This window comes from Hirsutella rhossiliensis, assembly GCF_020360975.1.
Source record: "Hirsutella rhossiliensis strain HR02 chromosome Unknown scaffold00004, whole genome shotgun sequence".
In the NCBI taxonomy this organism is placed as follows: Eukaryota; Fungi; Ascomycota; class Sordariomycetes; order Hypocreales; family Ophiocordycipitaceae; genus Hirsutella; species Hirsutella rhossiliensis.
The window spans coordinates 3,021,939-3,040,616 of NW_025408670.1; the positions used below are offsets into that span (position 1 = coordinate 3,021,939).

At 46.7% G+C, this 18,678-nt stretch overlaps 6 protein-coding genes across 6 annotated transcripts; 3 read left to right on the forward strand and 3 right to left on the reverse strand.

The window, feature by feature from the left end:
* Positions 1–668: 668 nt before the first annotated feature.
* On the forward strand, positions 669–3,244 carry HRG_04575 (OPT oligopeptide transporter protein; the record flags this gene model as incomplete). Its single annotated transcript, XM_044863046.1, has 4 exons — positions 669–947; positions 1,005–1,162; positions 1,222–2,978; positions 3,036–3,244. The coding sequence occupies 4 exons, from the start codon at positions 669–671 to the stop codon at positions 3,242–3,244; spliced, it is 2,403 nt and encodes an 800-aa protein (XP_044721660.1).
* A 649-nt stretch (positions 3,245–3,893) lies between these two features.
* On the forward strand, positions 3,894–4,630 carry HRG_04576 (NAC domain-containing protein; the record flags this gene model as incomplete). Its single annotated transcript, XM_044863047.1, has 3 exons — positions 3,894–3,949; positions 4,132–4,304; positions 4,401–4,630. 3 exons carry the CDS (start codon positions 3,894–3,896, stop codon positions 4,628–4,630), a joined length of 459 nt encoding a protein of 152 aa, XP_044721661.1.
* A 269-nt stretch (positions 4,631–4,899) lies between these two features.
* Positions 4,900–6,305, reverse strand: HRG_04577 (adenosine-deaminase (editase) domain-containing protein; the record flags this gene model as incomplete). Its single annotated transcript, XM_044863048.1, has 3 exons — positions 4,900–5,717; positions 5,781–6,049; positions 6,142–6,305. 3 exons carry the CDS (start codon positions 6,303–6,305, stop codon positions 4,900–4,902), a joined length of 1,251 nt encoding a protein of 416 aa, XP_044721662.1.
* Positions 6,306–6,716: 411 nt separating this feature from the next.
* Positions 6,717–7,489, forward strand: HRG_04578 (ribosomal protein l24e domain-containing protein; the record flags this gene model as incomplete). The annotated part of the gene is made up of 3 exons (XM_044863049.1): positions 6,717–6,767; positions 6,930–7,073; positions 7,202–7,489. The coding sequence occupies 3 exons, from the start codon at positions 6,717–6,719 to the stop codon at positions 7,487–7,489; spliced, it is 483 nt and encodes a 160-aa protein (XP_044721663.1).
* A 452-nt stretch (positions 7,490–7,941) lies between these two features.
* HRG_04579 (redoxin domain-containing protein) lies at positions 7,942–8,627 on the reverse strand (the record flags this gene model as incomplete). Its single annotated transcript, XM_044863050.1, has 3 exons — positions 7,942–8,118; positions 8,201–8,403; positions 8,507–8,627. The coding sequence occupies 3 exons, from the start codon at positions 8,625–8,627 to the stop codon at positions 7,942–7,944; spliced, it is 501 nt and encodes a 166-aa protein (XP_044721664.1).
* A 1,298-nt stretch (positions 8,628–9,925) lies between these two features.
* HRG_04580 (uncharacterized protein) lies at positions 9,926–10,665 on the reverse strand (the record flags this gene model as incomplete). The annotated part of the gene is made up of 2 exons (XM_044863051.1): positions 9,926–10,299; positions 10,653–10,665. The coding sequence occupies 2 exons, from the start codon at positions 10,663–10,665 to the stop codon at positions 9,926–9,928; spliced, it is 387 nt and encodes a 128-aa protein (XP_044721665.1).
* Positions 10,666–18,678: the final 8,013 nt, after the last annotated feature.

The window sequence follows — 18,678 nt, forward strand, 5'->3', positions numbered from 1 at the left end:
GGCCTAGTGTGGCTTTAGGAGACGGGACCCGGGGACAGCTTGGAAGCTTGGACAGGCAGGGGTCGCCTCCCTTCTCCCCCCCATGCCCCCCCTAACAAGCATTGCTTCCGCATTTGCAGATGCGTCGGCGCCGGACGCACCAGCACCACCTTTCAAAGGTACCTGGAGGTAGTGCTTTTGCTCTGCGCGCGCGTGTGCTTTTAGTTGGAGAGACTGAGTGTGTGTGTGTGTGCTAGATTTGTGCGAGTCTTTGTTGCTGCTCGCACAGCCTTGGAATTCACTCCCGGCGCTGCAATGGTGAGAGAAAAGAGCCCAGACCACGCCCATTCATAGTCCTCAAGGTCCCTCGAGAAGCTTGCTCCGGCCCTGGTCCTGCACCTGCCCGTCTCGTCCGCCTCCGCCCTCCCACCCTCCTCCTCCATCTCCTCCTCCTCCATCTCCTCCTCCTCCATCTCCTCCTCCTCCTCCACACACCCCACTCTTCCTCCTCTCCTTTTCCGCGTGGCCATTCCTGATATAAACTTGGCACTGCCCGCCTCTCTCTCGCTCTCTTGCTATCGTCCCTCTCTCGTCCCCTCGCCTCCTTGGCTGCCCCCCCAGACGTCTTTTCCCTGTGTCCCGAGTAGTTGCACTCTGCCGCTGGCCACACCACGACAACCCTGGGCATCATGGGCATCAAGGAGCGCTTCGGCGTCAAGGCGCGCGAGACGCCCGCCGACAGCGCCGACTCGACGGGCGCCGAGATTCTCCCCGTCATGTCGGCTGACCACAACCCGGACCGCGAGCTGCGCCGCTTCAGGAAGCAGCACAAGTGGGATCCCTTTCTCGACAACGACAAGCTCGACAACATCGACGATGCCCTCGCCTCGGGCAACGCCGAAAAGGAGGCCGCCATTGACGAGTCGCTCATCCAGGAGGACTCGCCCTACCCCGAAGTCCGCTCCTCGGTCAGTCGCTTACACGCCGTCTATCCCCCAAGACTCCCGAGCTGACCCCCAGTCTAGGTCCCGCCTCACGACCTCGACCTCCCCGTCAACACCATCCGCGCCTGGACCATTGGCGTCATTCTCTGCACCATCATCGCCGCCTGCAACGTCCTTCTCAATCTCCGACGCACCCCCATCTCCATCACCTCGACCGTCGTCCAGCTCATTGCTTACCCGTGAGCCCCCCCCCTCCCCCCCAACCTCCGCCCCCGTCCAACTGACCACTCTCATCTAGATTGGGTGTCGGTTGGGCCAAGGCCATGCCGCACAAGACCTTCACCCTCTTCGGCCACACCCTAGAGCTGAACCCCGGCCCCTTCAACGTCAAGGAGCACACCATCATCACCATGATGACGGCCGCCGGCTCCACCATCAGCTACTCCATCGACATTCTGCTCGCCCAGGAAATCTTCTACCAGCAGCACTTCAAATGGGGATTCCAAATCCTCCTCATGCTGTCCACCCAGGCCATGGGCTTCGGTGTCGCTGGCGTCGCCCGCCGCTTCCTCGTCTGGCCCTCGTCCATGGTCTGGCCCGCCACCCTCATCACCTGCTCCGTCATGTATTCGCTGCACGACCACCGGCCCTCGGATCCCTCTCAGACCAATGGCTGGCGCATTGGCCGCTACAAGTTCTTCCTCCTCGTCGCCCTCTGCACCTTTGGCTGGGAGTGGTTCCCCCTCGTCATCGCCCCCTTCTTGTCCCTCTTCATGTTCGCCACCTGGATCGCCCCCACAAACGTCGTCGTCAACCAGCTCTTTGGCGGCCAGACCGGCCTCGGCCTCTTGCCCATCTCGTTTGACTGGGCCGTCGTCACCGCATTTTTGCTCTCACCTCTCCAGACGCCCGCCTTTGCCATCTTCAACGTCCTCGCCGGCATGATCCTGACGACAGTTGGTGCCATTGGCCTTGCTTGGGCCGGCCCCGAGTACTACCGCTACCTCCCCCTCAGCGCCAACCAGAACTTTGACCGCTTCGCTGAGCCCTACAACACCAGCCGTATCCTCACCCCCGACTTCACTGTCAACGAGACGGCCTACCGGGCCTATTCGCCCATCCTGCTCGGTCCCACCTTTTCCCTCTCGTACGGCCTGTCCTTTGCCACGCTCATCTCCACAATCACCCACGTCTTCCTCTTCTACGGCTCCGACGTCTGGAACCGCGCCCGGGACGCCAAGTACGAGGAGCCCGATGTCCACCTCAAGCTCATGCGCAAGTACAAGGAGGCACCCGAGTGGTGGTTTCTGGCCATCTTCGCCGTCAGCTTTGCCTTTGGCATGATTGCCAGCCAGCTCTGGAAGACGCACCTGCCGTGGTGGGCTTACATCATTTGCATCCTCATTGGCGTCGTCCTCTTCATCCCCATCGGCATGGTCCAGGCCATCACCAACCAGCAGACGGGCCTTAACGTCATCACCGAGATGATTGTCGGCTACATGATGCCCGGCCGCCCCGTCGCCATGATGCTCTTCAAGTCCTGGGGCTACATGCTGTCGTACAACGGCCTGACATACATCTCCGACATGAAGGTGGGCCACTACATGAAGATCCCCCCCCGCAGCATGTTCGCCGCCCAGGCCTTCGCCGTCATCTGGCTCTCCTTTGTCCAGATCTCCACCTACAACTTCCTCCGCGGCAACATTGAGGGCATCTGCACCAAGGATCAGGCCCAGGGCTTGACGTGCCCCAACGCCAAGACGTTTTACAACGCCAGCGTCATCTGGGGCGTCATCGGCCCCGCAAAGGTCTTTGGCGTAGGAGGCCTCTACTCTTGGATCAACTGGTTCTGGCTCATTGGCTTTGGCTGCCCCGTCATCCAGTACTTTGCCGCTCGGCGCTGGCCCCGGTCGTGGGTTCGGTACATTGTCACGCCGGCCCTGTTTGGCGCCGCCAGCATGATGCCTCCAGCCACGCTCTTCTACCTGTTCCAGTGGGTCATTGTCGGACTCATCTTCAACTACTTTATCCGCAGGCGCTTCTTGGGCTGGTGGTGTAAGTGTGCCCCTCTTGTCCCGCGTCCCTCGGCACGGCTAACGGCGCGTCCCGCAGCTCGCTACAATTACCCCCTCTCGGGAGCCCTCGACATCGGGACGGCTCTGTGCACCGTCTTGTCTGGGCTCGGACTCGGTCTCAGCGAGACCAAGTTCCCAGCGTGGTGGGGCGTGTCGGTGGTGACCAACACGTTGGATGCCAACGCCACGGCCGTCACCAAGACGTTTATCAAGGGCCAGGCGCCCATTGGGCCTGCAAGCTGGTAGAGAACGGCGGCGGCCTCGACTAATGTTGTAATTGCCGCGCAAGGATTTACCCCGGGGGTAAAATATGATGTCACATAGTAATGCAGTTATGCCACGATTGCCATTCCCTTGCCCGACGACACAGGGCTTCACTTGTCTGGAGATGATGACTGATGAATCATGACGTTTGGTTTGACGCGGAGTTGGCGGACCGAGGGGCCCAAGGGGAGAAGCACTGGTCTGTACGCCTCGCTGTTTAGTGGATAGCGCTTTGGACGTTGAAAAAGACTCGGCTCCAAGCCCAGAGATTGGTCCGCTGGAGGTTTATCCGTCGCGGCAGCTGGAGTGGAGATGCATACCCTGTCTGTAGAGCTGGAGATGTCAGCAAGGGTGGGCCCGCTCGGCAAAACACATAATCCAGGGGCGAAAAAGTCTTGGCACGCACAAAACCTGCTCTGCGAAGTAGTGCCTTGCTCCATCACCAATTCCGAGTTCGTTGGCGATAATTCAGACTCTCGACGCCGTCCCCTCATCTCCCGGTATGTAGCAGCACCAGGTCGCGCGGCCACGCTTTTCCCTCTGGCCTCGCGCGGCCCGCCGAATCCCGCTGACGCCAAAAGCCCCCAAGGTTTTCGAGCTCCCCTACCTTCCTCACTTCCGCTTGCACATCATGGCCGACGTCCAGGAGCGCCTCAAGAAGCTTGGCCTGGGAGCCCGAACTGGTGAGTGACCAGAGGCTGGACAGATATAGTTTTGGTTCTCTTTTGATCGAGGGGGTCCTTTGATCATCGCGAATGCGAAGCTAACTTGGAAATGGCACAGGGTATGTCTAGGAATCTCCCGGTTTCGACGATGCCGTTGCACGTCCTTCCCTCCCGAACCGACCGTTAATGCCGTGTCCGTTGCAGTGGAAAGGGAACTCCCCGGAGAAAGGTCAAGCGCGCACCCGCCCGGTCCGGCGCCGACGACAAGAAGCTTCAACAGACGCTTAAGAAGCTCAACACGCAGCCCATCCAGGCCATTGAGGAGGTCAACATGTTCAAGTCTGATGGCAACGTGATCCACTTTGCTGCTCCCAAGGGTGCGTTTGGCCATTTCCTCTGCCTCCAGTCCTGCGCGGCCTCGTCTATGAGCAGCGAAGTGCTGACATACGTTTTCCTTGGCCCCCCGCTCGCAGTCCACGCCGCCGTTCCCGCCAACACGTTCGCCATCTATGGCAACGGTGAGGACAAAGAGCTCACCGAGCTTGTCCCCGGCATCCTGAACCAGCTCGGCCCCGACTCGCTGGCCTCGCTCCGCAAGCTTGCCGAGAGCTACCAGAACATGCAGAAGGGCGAGAAGGGCGACGATGACGACGAGATTCCCGACTTGGTCGAGGGCGAGAACTTTGAGAGCAAGGTCGAATAAGCCTGCCCACGACGGTTTTGCAAAGGGCGGCTAGAGGTGGGGAACTTGATGGCCTGCGTTGGCCGAGGCAAAGTACCTTGGCAGGTCACCCGCGGCGCTCCTACGCTTCTACGAAGGAAGGGGTGCAGCGATTAGGGCTTGGAATGTGCTGGGCGAAGCGACACTGCGGACTATCTAAGAGGGTTTGATTTTGTACAAAATTGCGGGCTGCGTCGCGAGGGATGCCAACCTCGCATGAAAAAGAAGAAACCCATGCCTCTAGGTGCAAGTCAGTCGGCGACGTCTTTCCCGAATTCAGTGTCCTCTTTGCTGGCACTCCAACCGGCCAGGGCTGTCTGGCGAACTGCGGCCTTGACTGCCCTTCTGTCCGCCAGCAGCTGTCCGGTCTTGACTTCCCAGTATCTCTGCCGGTTTAGCTGGTCCCTGATCTCACCGTGCCCATCCAGTAGGTCCGCAAGCTCCGAGGCCGCCCTCCACATCTGCCTCCTCGACATGCGGCTGGCCCCCTTTTCGTGAAAGGGCTTCCTGCCCTGAAGCACGCCGCCGATGACGGATTCCTCAACGCCCGCAGCCGACCAGGCAGCGGCAATGTTACAAGCCGAGATGCTGTCGCCAGCACGGGCGCGAACGGCCTCGCGCGACGAGTCAAACACGTGGTCCGTCATCTCGACGACAAAGGGGCGAAAGGCGTAGTCCCCGGACCAGGTGGCGGCGGCGGCCAAGGCTGCTGCCATGCGGCCGTCCGGAGAAAAGGCCCTGTGACAAGCCGTGGCCGAGTACTGCGACGCGGGCAGGACGAGGGAGTCGAGGTAGCACAGGTCGACGAGGAGCGATGTCTGGGAGGAGAGGAGCGAGGTGCACTGCTTGAGGGCGAGCTTGTCCGAGCAGGACTTGGAGGCTGTGGGGGGCGCGTCGGCGCGGGAGGGTTTGCGGCGGACGATACCCAGGCGGGAGAAGTAGGCCCGGCCGGGGAGGGAGGGTTCTGCGGCAGCGGCGGCCGTGGACGGGGTGGTAGCCGCCGTCGGGGGTTCCCACGGGGAAGCATCGTCTTGGGCAGCCATGGTGAGTTCCATGCTCGCGTCTCCGCCTGCTTGCCCTGGTCACTACATCATCATATAACATGCCCGGCCGGTTCAATGATGGTACATACATGGCGCTTCGGAGCAGTACATGTGCAGCCTGACGCCCTCTCTGATGCGAAACGGCCTCGATGGCGGAGCATGTCCCTCGCCTGGGGCCCCTTGCCGCGCCCACTCCATTACCTGGGCGGTTGGGACGCAGCCCTCGGCCAGGGTCTTGCACTGGTCCAGAAGGAGGCGGTTAAAGGCCCTGAGGGCCAGGACCTCGGCGTGCCAGTCATGGAGGCCATTGCCGTTGGCCTCGGGGAGCTTTGACGCGGGGAGACACTTCATGCCGGTCCTATTGAGTGACGGTTTTAGAAGAAACCTACACAGAGGAGGGCCTCGTATGTGTGTAAGTAGTACGGGTGAGGGGGGCGAGAGGAAGCTTACGCCAGAGCCAGACAGGTGATACAGCCGTCCTCCTCGGCGACGATGCCGCTCAGGGGAACCCATTCGTGCACGCCATTGTCGCGCACCGAGGGCTTCCGCTTGGCGGGCAGCTCATTGAACTGCGATGTGACGGCGTGGGCGATGCGGTTTGCCCGGGATATCATTTACGGTCTCGGGGGTGAGGGCACCAGTTCATGATCCGATCCGTACAACAGCCTGGTTATTAGGTGGGAGAGGAGGATTCTGGGCGTAGATGTAGGATGCAGATTGAGCTGCTGAGCATTTGGGAGGAATCGGCTCTCACGTGAAGAAGCCCACGATGATTGGCGGGTGAAGGTTGGAGTGGAGGAGTGTTTCGGGATCCAATACATCACGTGATTTGGCACGTGCTGAAAACCGCCGTGAAATGCAAATCGACTCAACGCCTGCCCTAGGCGACGGCTTAGTCATTAGCACACACCACCAATTCGCGAAATTGAACGTACCCACGGCCGTTCGATCCTCTTGCCAACGCCAAATCCCCCTCGGTCCACGACACCACACCTTGTCGCCATTCACCCCGCCGAAGCGACAAGATGCGTACCTACGACGACACCTTCTCGGGACAGAGGATTTACCCTGGCAAGGTGCGATTTGCCCCCCCTTCCCCCGTTGCATTCCCCGTTTGCACGACGGCGATTTGGATGGAGAGAGGGGGAGAGGGCCCTGATGGAGGATGAGGGTGGATGGGAGGGGAATACAATGTGGCCAAGGACTGGATCACTGACAGCGGACTTGTCGTTTTGCAGGGCAAAATCTACGTCCGCGGCGACAGCAAAGTGTTCCGATTCCAGAACGGCAAGTCGGAGTCGCTCTTCCTGCAACGAAAGAACCCCCGCCGCATCGCATGGACCGTCCTGTACCGCCGACAGCACCGCAAGGGCATTTCTGAGGTACGACTCCGACATACACTGTCCCCCTCGTCGCGACTTGAAAGCGTGATGAGGGGGAGTTGAAACGCCTCACTGCGGGGGCAACGCCGAGGAGTCAAGAAGACTGACGATTTCCCTCCCTCCAACAGGAAGTCGCCAAGAAGCGCACCCGCCGAACCGTCAAGGCCCAGCGCGCCATTGTCGGCGCCTCGCTCGATGTGATCAAGGAGCGCCGCGCGATGCGGCCCGAGGCCCGGTCGGCCGCCCGCGCCCAGGCCATCAAGGAGAGCAAGGAGAAGAAGCAGGCTGCCGCGGCGGCCAAGAAGGCCGAGAAGGCCAAGACGGCGGCCCAGGCGTCCAAGGGCCAGACGCAGCGCAACGTCAGCAAGCAGGGCGCCAAGGGCGCGCCTGTCAAGGTCGCCGCGCGGACCCGCTAAGTGGTGGTGGCGCGAGGGAAGCAGTGGCGGGAGTCTGTGGTTCTTGTGTGTCCTTTCCGGCCGGTTCTTCTACAATCTCGGGTTGCTTGGAACGCCCTGGGTAGGGTGCATTGGCAGTTGAGTAAAAAAACAAAAACTTGAAATGCCGGTGCCACGGCCCCGATGAGCTGTTGCCGTCATGCCTTGCCATGTTTTCGTGCAGCGCTGCAATGCATAACCGCGTGGGAGTGCAAAGACATGGCCATCTCCTCTCTTAAATCAGAGTGGCTGTTGCGTTGGGGTTGACGAGGAGAACAAGGGAAAAAAGCATCGGCACACGATCGAGTGACAAGTCTGGCGAGGAGATTGAGCAAACAGGAAAGGACTGGAGCGGCGTGACTTCTATTTATGTGGTACCATCTATCGCGGCACGACGGTTCTATGGGTGAGCACTCTATCGCGGGACATGCAATCTACAGCTTCCCCAGGACCGCCTCGGCACCCGACTGGTCGATGGACTTGGCGTCGTCGTCCTGGCTCGCGTAGACGACCTTGCCATGGTCGACGGCGATGGCGTATCGGGCGGTGCGTTCGCCAAGGGTCCAGCCGATGCTCTTGCTGAACTTGGCATCGGCATCGGAGGCGAAGATCTACAGCGGCAGAGGCACGGGGATTTAGCTTTGTGTGCGCGCTGGCTGGCTTGAAAGAGAGCAAAGGGGGAGGAGGGCTTACGACAAAGTCATCGGTCACGCCGTTGGCCTTGCCCCAGGCAGACATGACGTAGGCATCGTTATAGGCGATGACGACGACGTGGTCGACGCCCTTTGCCTTGAGCTTGGCCTTGTTGTCGAGGTACGAGGGGAGGTGGGAGGCTTGGCAGGTTGGGGTGAAGGCGCCGGGGACGGAGACGAGGATGACTTTCTTGCTCTTGAACTCTGGGTTTTTGGTGTCTTCTGGTCAGCACCGACTGTCTTTCTCTCTCTCTCTTTGTTCAACACGAAAAGCTATGAGGGGATGGGGGGGGGGGAGCAGACGGACCTTTGCTGGCGTCGTACTTTTGCGGAATGCCGCACACCTTGATGTCGCGCTCGGGAGACGGGGGGATGTAGGTGAAGGCGACGTCGTCGGGGAACGAGGCGCCGACCTTGAGCTCGGGCATGATTGATATGGGGGAGGGGGGTGGAGGTTATTCGGGAAGTCGGTGTCTCTGGCTGGCTGGCTATCCGCCTGTCAGGTAATGCTCGAGACGGCGGGTGGTGCTGGGAGCTGGGAGAGCTGCAAGTCGGTGGTGGGGAGGAAGCAAGGAGGACGGAGGGGAGAGGTGAATTCGAGAAGAAAGGGGGAGGGAGGGGGAGGATGGTTCTCTTATAGGCATGCACACGTACAGTATGTAACTCATGATGTCCCATGTAGTAATAATATGTAGTATGTAGTATGTAGGTATTACGTGCTCAGTGAGCTGGGCAAGTGGGTTCGCGGAGGGCCGACTGCGGAGGACGGAGCTCGGATCTGAGGGGTTCGGGATGGCGAGATGTTCGAAATGGCGCACTGGGCGAACCAGCACCTGGCCGGGGTCCTTGGCGCCCATGACTTGCACCACCATCCTTGCTTCTTCTTCCAACTTTGGTTATTTTGTATACAAAAAATCGTGGTGGAAGTTGGAGAGGCCGGCGTGACGAGGGCTTCGCGGGGGGGGAGGAGCAGGCTCGATGCTATCTGGAGCGAGGTGTTTGTGCGTGCCGATGGCTCTCGCGCATGCGTGCTCGCCGATGGCACTGCCGGCAGACGAGGGGTCCACACCGTGCCCAGGCCGCCTGCCTGCCTGCCCGTTGGCTTTATTCCTCATAATGTCATTGTGCTCGACGGCTGAAGTACCAATCGTCTCGGTCAAGTCGAGGTGTCGCTACGTCACATGTGATTCTAAACCCGCTTACCAGACCATATAGTCACAATGCTATTAAACCCATACGAGAAATCTAAGCCCCGTTCCGCAGCCATCAGAAACATCGCTTGTTCGTCATCACCTGAGCGGTATGCACCAGCCATCAGTCCAGGTTATGGACGGTGATAATGATTCATTTGACCTAGACGACTCTGCTTCACCCTCGGTCACATCATGAAGTGGTAGCCGCCCTATGGATGCGCTCCTTGCAAGCTGCAACCTCGATCCTTTCACTCTGACCACCCCGCAGGCATAACGTATGTTGCCCCTCGCCCCCAACTTGCGCTGAGCATAGCCTCGAATAAGATGAGCGCGGCAGGGAATTTGGACCCTATCTCACGTGGAGCGTGGTGTAGAGGACCAGGCCCCAAGGTTTCTCAACATGTAAATTACTAAATACAAAGATCCACGTACACTCTGTATATGCCGCGTTGCTTCCCGTGGGCATCTATTATACGGACCGCAGACGGACATCGAGGCTTCTTCGGGGCGGCGGCGGGAGGCCCTGCCGTGGCTCATGTCCTCTGAGCTTCACCTTCTGCCTGGGCTTTGCCTGCTGGACTCTCGGTCCCGGCTAGAGCGCCCGAGTTCTCTCCGGCAGCCGGGGCCCCGTTCTGTCGCTTGGGCAACGGCTGAGGATCCGAGGCCTGATTGGTATGCCGAAAGGCTCGGGACTGCAGGCCGGGTTCGCCGTTGGCTTTCAACGGCTGAGGACCCGAGGCCAGATTGGTATGCCGAAAGGCTCGGGACTGTAGGCCGGGCTCGTCGTTGGCTTTCAACGGCTGAGGACCCGAGGCCAGATTGGTATGCCGGAAGGCTCGGGACTGCAGGCCGAGCTCATCGTCGTAACGGCTCGGGGCCGCCTGAAGACCTTGAGCAGCCAAGGCAACTAATTACTAGGTCAGCAAAAGGTTTAACACGTGAACTTATATATAACTTACTAGCCAGGAGAGAGGCAAAGCAAACCATACTGATAATTAGTAAGATTTATAAAGGGAGGGCGAGCTTGGTAAGAGGAGTATAGAGGAAATAGAAACGGTAGATATAGTTGGGAGTAGAATTAGGGTAGAAAGGTAAATGCGGGTAAGCTTGCAAGCCTGGCGTCTAGATGCTAATATTGCTGAACTGATTGTAAAGAGAAGTTGGGACTTTTCTTTCTTTTGTATCTGGGCTCTGCCACCATTGATAGGAATCCCCTGTGTCTCTCGGAATAAACGAGTCAGTATAAGCTGGACTGACGACGTAAATGGCCCATGAGTCGCTACCTGTTTGTGTCCTAAACCGCTATGACCTTCTCACGGGGCTAGCTAGCCCTCGGTTGGTCGTTTGGATGCTCGACCAAACGCTCTTGCCTGTGGTCAATTGACTAAGCGATAGCTCGTCAATTTCGTTCCCTTTTCTCACCTTGGCAGAAGGGGGGGGGGGGTCTAGTAGCGCGACCACTTGCTTTTACCCGTTCTGGGCCAAGAGCCTTACAGACCTGTTCCGGTTGCTTGCCGAAACAGGTTGTTGGTACGGCAGCCCGTTCTCGAAAAGCCCGTGCCACCCGGGCCTGAATCCAGACAAAACACCTGCGAGATCCCGTATATGGCGATGCATCTGAGACGTCATGTCACGACACGTGTATGCGTTGAGTGTCGCGCTAGGTGCCTCCGTTATATTGTTTCTGGGCGTCATCCCTCCATACAGTTCCCCGGGCTCTTTGCCTCTCAGTGGCGAGGGATAATATAACGGGATATGACCACCGCTAGAGAAAGTCAAGATGACCCTTTATTTGTTTCCATCTCCTTCCACTTTATATGAGATAGTATTAAGCATTTTATGACATCACTTGCCAAAGGGCCTAGGAAAGTTATAGACGAGACGTAAAGTATGAAAACTCATGCGTTTCTAAGTATAAAGTACTTCGTATATCTCTCGGTATGACTCAAGTTCCCGCCTGCCGTTGCGCTTGTATCTAAAAGATCTTAACGCTAGAAGCCCTAAATGAGACCAATAAACTCAAAGGCTGATTGCCTACCGAAAGAATCGCGGGTCGCCTCCATGCTCTCTACTTATCTAGTGCCGTCCAGCAGGCGTAGCCCCCTCACGCTCGATATAGGACTGGTGAGGTAATAATTAGGGCAGACTTGACTCCCGTCTACCCGTGTAGCTTGCTACTCGTACCTTAAAGCATCTAGTCGGTGTATCTCTATATATATAAAGTAAATAGAAAAATAAACCTATTATATATCTAGCTAATATTTAAAGTAATAACTTAGTTAAAGTATAATCTTTAAGTAGCTTTTTTAGCCTTAGATAATAAGATAGTCCTCTTTATAAAGGAATTTATTAAAGAGATTAAGTAAAAAGGTATAAAAGTTAAATTATCTTCCCTAGCCTACTTATATTAAAATAGCCTTATAAAGCGGTCTATATTATTATTATAACCTAATAAGGGTCCTAGTAAGCTATAGACTAATATATAGCTAATCTTTTTTATATTATCACTTATATATAGCCTCTAGGGCTATAGTAAGGCTAATAAGGGCCTAGGCCCCTATTAGTAGTCCTAGCTAGCTCTAGAGCCCGGGGGCTTATAACTAATTAGGGAAAGGGTAGCTATAAAGGTAAAAATAAAGTAAAGGTTAGTCTAATTCCTCCCGCGCGGTAAATTTCCCTTATAAGGGCCCTAGGGCCCCTAGGTTACTCCTTTTTAAGCTACTTAGCTATCCCTATCTCTATTTTAGCTAAGAAGGTTAAAAGGGCTTCCCTTCCTTCCTTAGAGCTATAGAAAATAAGTATACTAAGGGCCCCCTTCTATCTCTTAAAGGTTTAGTAAAGGACCTCTCTTTCCTTTCTATAGTTCGGGTACCTTAGGATAAGGTGCCTAGCTATATACCTTCCTTAGTTATAGCGGTAGTTATCTTAGTCTACCTTATTAGTCTTTTTTAAGAAGGAAAATAAGAATCCGGCGTTAAAAAAGAGCTAGTAAAAGGCTAAGAAGGTCGGCCTAGGCCTCCCTATAAGGTCTTTATTACGACTATAGTTAGCGGGCCGTAGGAGAGCCGGCCACGTTTACGTAATAAGGCGGCTTAGAATAATAGTTAGAACGAGAAGTTACTTAGGCTTAGCTTACTTAGAGCGTACGTAAGCTAAGTAAGCCTTATATAAATAGATTACTACTTAGGAGCATAGCTTATAAGTAAGCTATAGTAAGCTACGAAAGGGATTATAGCTAGGACCGTAATCTAAGGACAGTCTCTATAGGTATATATAGCTACCTACTTTTACTCCTTTAGATAGATAGCTCTCTAGCTTTTAATATAGATCTTTATTACGATTCTATTTCTAATTCTAATTACCTAGTTATAGTCTATAGTCTATAACCTCTAACTTATTACTAATATAATATATATATTATTATTTAGACTACGCCCTATTATATCTACTAATATAAACCCCTTAATAGGTTTATCTCTTAGGAATAATACCGGTCGTTATATATTAAAAGCTCTTATTTAGTATAATACCGCGTTACTTTAAGTAATATCGTAACTATTAATATACCTATATAGTAAACTAGATCGACTAACTCTAGAGCTACTATATTGCCTTAGGATATAATACGCGAGATTATTACCCTTCGATATAAGGTATAGTTACTTAAGAATAAAGGAGGTAATAGATAAGTTTAAGACCTTAGAGAAGTAGTTAAACTAAAATAGCTAGGACTATTTAACGGTACTTATAGCACGCTTTAAGACTTTCTTACCTAACTTAAGGCCTACTACTAGTTTTACCTTATAAAACTCTTAGACTTAGTCGAAAAGGTACTCTATATAGGAAATTATTTATCTAAAATAGTACTCGCTTAGTTTAGACCTATTATAAGGGATTTTCTTAATAACTAACTAGCGCGATAAGATAATAAGATAGATAAAGTCTTTACTAGTTTTTAAGGATTTAAAGAAGCTATTATAAAGGTATTTAGAATAACTAATAAAAAATAAGAAGCTAAATAAAAACTTCGAGAACTTTAATAAAGGATCTTAGTATTAGATTATACTATAAAGTTCTATTAAGTTACCTTAAAGCTTAATTAAGATAATAAACCCCTTATATTACGATTCTATAATAAGCTTAAAGAAGAAGTTAAAGATAAGCTCTATAAGGAAAATTAACTTAATAACCTCTTAGACTATATTACTATAGTAGTATAAATTAATAATAGATAGTATATATAACGCTAAGAAAAGAAATAAGGAAGAGGAAACTAAAACCCTTCTTATAAGAATAACTTTAACTAATAAGCTAACTATAAAAAGAAGCGCGAAACTCCTATTACCTATACCTATATAATTAACCTAGGTAAGATAGATCTAAATATAATATAGAAAAGTAAAGGAAAGTATTTTAATTATAGGAAACTTAGATATTACTTTAAAGAAATTAGATAACCTTATAAAGAGAAGAAAACCTACTAAGTACTAGCCTTAAAAGGTAAGAAATACCTAAACGCTATTAATAGATAGGAACTAAAGTATAAACTCCTTAGTTAGACTATATACTATAATAATAAATATATAGTATACTTAAGCGATAAGAATAGTACTAAATAGTTCTTAAAGCTATTAAGGAAAACCCTTATAATAATATAATAAAGGGATCTTAAAATATAGAAATAAGTTAAATTTATAGAACTAAAATACCCCTATCTTAAAAAAGTCTCTTAAGACTAAATTAAGAAGAATAGTAAACGATTCTAAGAAGATATATAAAATAAAAATTAATAATAATAATAGGTAGTCTATAAATAATATAATAAAGAAGATATAAATATAGCCCTTATACTTACGAAACTTAGATAGTAACTTAAAGAGGAATAATAAAGTATCGACGATATAAGCTTTAAAGAATAAGAAATACTTAGAGAAACGGAAGATAAGAATAAACTTATACTACTACCCTTACTACTAAGGGAAAATACTATAATTAGAAAATACGCTCTATACTTTAAAGAATTTAAAGAAATACTTAAAATTAAAACCTAATAAATACCTTAAATTCTTATAGAAAACTAATAAGCTATATTAATTCGATATTAACTAGTATTATATAAAGAAGACTATACTATAGCTATCGCTATAGTTAATACCTTTATAGCTCTATAATAAAAATAGTAACTATAAGGAGAATTTAAAGACGATTTATAAATACTACTTACTTATAAGTACTATAAGTATATTTTATAGATATTATACGTCTACTTAAATTATATAATATACTTTTAGATAAAAGTATAATATAACGCTTTCCTAGTTAAGTTCGAAGGATAAGTACTTTTAAAACCCTACCTAAGTATAGAACTAAACTACTAGAAAATCGATTAACGCTACCTAAATAACTAAGTTATATTATTAGAACCCGATTATAGTACGCTATATAAATACTATAATAATTATAGTTTATTAATAAGATATCTTTTAAAGATATATAAAATCTATAAATACGCTAAAATAAAGGAATAGTATAACGCTACTTACTTTAAGGTATCTAAACTATTAATCTTTTAAAGGCTTATATAACGAGTTAAATATAATAAAGAAAATTATAATAAATATATATACTTAAACTATAGAGTTTATAAATATAAAAAAGTATAAGTATAGTATAAACGATATAACGGTATACTAAAATATTATTAGTAATATATATAAAAGCTATAAGCTATATTTAACTAAGGAAAAATTAATATAGAAATACTATACGAAAAATAAAAAGACGCTAAACGAAAACTTAACCTTTAGTATAAAAACGAATAGAATTATAAAGTATAGTACGTAATTAACTACGAAGTAGTATAATATAAATAATATAGCGTCGAGAAATAAGAAATCTTTAATTAGCTATAAGATATTAGTCTTTTAAGCCTTAATATAATACTATATAACGAAAATATAAAGAAACGATATTAATAATAAATCGAAGAAGAATACCTAAATAAAATAAATAAAGACTAAGTAAAAAACAAGGTACGCTATCTATAAAAGGGCTATAGACTAATATAATATAATAAGATCTAAGGACCCTATATATAATAATAGTAAGCTATAGTAACTAAATAGTATTAGATATCTAAATCGCGGGATATTATATATATATACTTTTAAATTATAGCGTAATAAGTAATTATATTTTACTTAAAGTTATTAATCGTTACTAACTTATATAAAGATATAAGAAAGATCTATATAAACTTATAAATATTAAAGGAGAGGCCTTTAACTATAATAATAGAATTATTAATATAGAGATTAATTACCTTAATATTAATATTTAAGGCTATAATAAATAAGTTAACTTTAATATTATAGATATTAAAGAATATAACCTTATATTAAGGCTTTTATAGCTATAAGAGAGTAACCTATTAATTAACTAGAAAACTAGCTAGCTATATTAAAACGAAGATATAAGTTTCTAGGACTAGTAGATTTAGGAGAAAGTAAAATTTTATAATAATTTAGCTACTAAATAGGATAAAAGGGATAACCGTTTAAGTAAATTATTATAGGCTTTAGTAATATAGATAAAAATAATAACCGAACTAGTAAATATAATAAAATCGACTAATAAGACCTACGTACTAGCTAATATAGCTATATAACCTAGTATCTAATATAAATAAAATAAAGGATATAATATAAAGATCTAAAGAGTTATTACTACTTTAAGGAAAGACCTTAAATAAATTAATAAAGAGCTTAAGTTAAGAGAAACTAGCTTTTAAAAGAAAGAATAAAGCTTATAAGATAGAATAAAGAATATCCCTTAGGAATACCGGAAATATAATAAAATCTTTAAGGAAGAACTTAAGATAGGGTTACTTAAATATAGCTAATAAGACTATAAAATTTATCTTAAAGATAGAATAACGCTAACGTTCTATAAAATCTATAACTTAAACGAAAAGTAACTATAAACGCTATATAATTACCTTAATAAGAATTTATAAAAGGGATATATATAAACGTTAATATCTAAAGTAAGCTACCTAGTTATATTTATTTTAAAGAAAAACGGTAAGCTATAACTAGTTATCGACTATAGACGCTTAAACGATATTATAATAAAAGACCGAATACTATTACTACTTATATTAGAACTATAAGATCGACTATATAGTAAAAAATAGTTTCTAGCCCTTAATCTTAAAGGCGCTTATAACTTAATATATATAAAAAAGGGATATAAATAGATAATAGCCTTTAGAACGAAATTTAGACTATTTAAATATCTAGTAATACTATTTAAACTTATAAATATACTAGCTACCTTTTAATAGATAATTAATAATATCCTATATAAATACTTAGATATCTTTATAGTAGTATACCTAGATAATATCCTAATCTTCTTAGATACTCTAGAAGAATATAAAGAATATGTCTATAAGGTACTCCGCGTACTTTAAAATATAAAGTTATTAGTTAAACTAAAAAAAAGTAAGTTTTATATTATAAGAATATACCCTTATATTCCTATTTTACTATTATAAAGAAATAATAAGTATAGGGAGGCTTTATAGAATAAGCTAGTAAAAAGAGGCTCTATAATATAGTCTAAGGGAATAACCCTTAAAAGATAAAGACCTTTACTAGACATCTATACATTCCTCTAGGAAAAGCGGGTTAGGATAAGCCTATCCTTATAAATAAAAATATGCATAAAATGCATAAGTTAATTACGAGCAGAACGGATACCCTATTGCCTATTTTAGCCTAGCGGTTCTAAAGATATCCGCGATACGAGAATAGGTAGGGCATAGAACATTCTAGTTAAATCTACTACTTATACTAGAACCTATAGTCTTACGTTAACTATTACGCTATAATTAGACCACCTACTAAGTTAGGAGGATATACTATAGATAGAGCTTTTTAAGCACTATAGAATATGCTAGAAAGCTAACTAATTAGTGTACTAGTAGGCGAGCAATAGTCTATAAAAGACGAAGGATTTCCCTAGGAGTAGTAGATAGAATAAGTAAGTTCGTAAGCATCCTTTATAACGCTATTCTTTTAATATATTATTTAGCCCCTTATATACTCGTTATAAATTCTAGACGAAATCCTACCCTATACTCCTTCGACCGATCTTTCCGCTTATATTATCGATTACCCGATTCTACGCTTATTATTTATACCTTCTTATAGGTTATAAGCCCGGCTTTTCTATAAGTCGGGTAATAACTTTAAAATTCTAATACTAACTATACGACCTTAAATTATCTAAAATAGGCTCTAGGAATAAGTTCGAATTTACTAAACTAAAGGGTAGTTCTAACTATACCTTCTAGGCTATTTAAATATAGGCTCTTTTAGTTAAGGATAAGCTTTCTACTACTATATAGTAAGAAAATTACTCGAAAATAAAAGAAGCACTTACTTTAATTTTTCTTCGTATTAAAGATAGTCCTTTAACCTAAATAAAGCATATAATAAATACTAAAGAGGCGTAGGATAGGTTAAAAAACCTATATAACCCTATTTCCTTTACCTTAAATTACCTACTTATAAAGGAGCTTTTTAATACTTCGGTAGGGGATTTCGAATCCCTAGAAGGCTACCTAAATAAGGTAAAAGAGGTATTCGAAGAGCTAAAAGCATAGAATATTATAATTCCGGAAGTAGTTATTATAGCTTGGATTTTAAACTGCCTTTCGGGCTCGTTTTCTAGCTATATAACTAATATAACGTAAGCTCTTCGAAATAACTTAGAAGCTTTTAATCTAGAGTCTCTCTCTAGTAGTCTTATAGACGAATTTAAGAGGACTAAGTCTCTAGAACAAAAAATTAAAATAAAGGAATACCTTCTAAGAGGCCTAGAAAACCTTCTATAGAAGGAAATCCTATCGAATTAGACTCTTACGTCGATAAGAAGACGAAAAAACCCTCTTCTTTATATATATCGGAAGTAGAAAAAATAGAAGTCGATAATTAAACGGATAAAGAACTAGAAATCGATTTTTCTATTCCTCCTCCTACCCCTAGAGGTTATAAAAGCTCTAAAGAAGAAGCAGAGGTATATATCTCTTCGAATATCCTTAAAAAAGCCGTTTTTAATAATAGGTAAATAGGACCTTTAAATTCCTCTCGAATTAAAGACCTTATATATAAGGTAGAAGAGAAGGAAATCCCTTATAAAACCTTAGAGAATAGAAATTTCTATAATTTTATATACGATACTAGTGCTACTAAGCATATAGTATCGGAAAAGAAATTCC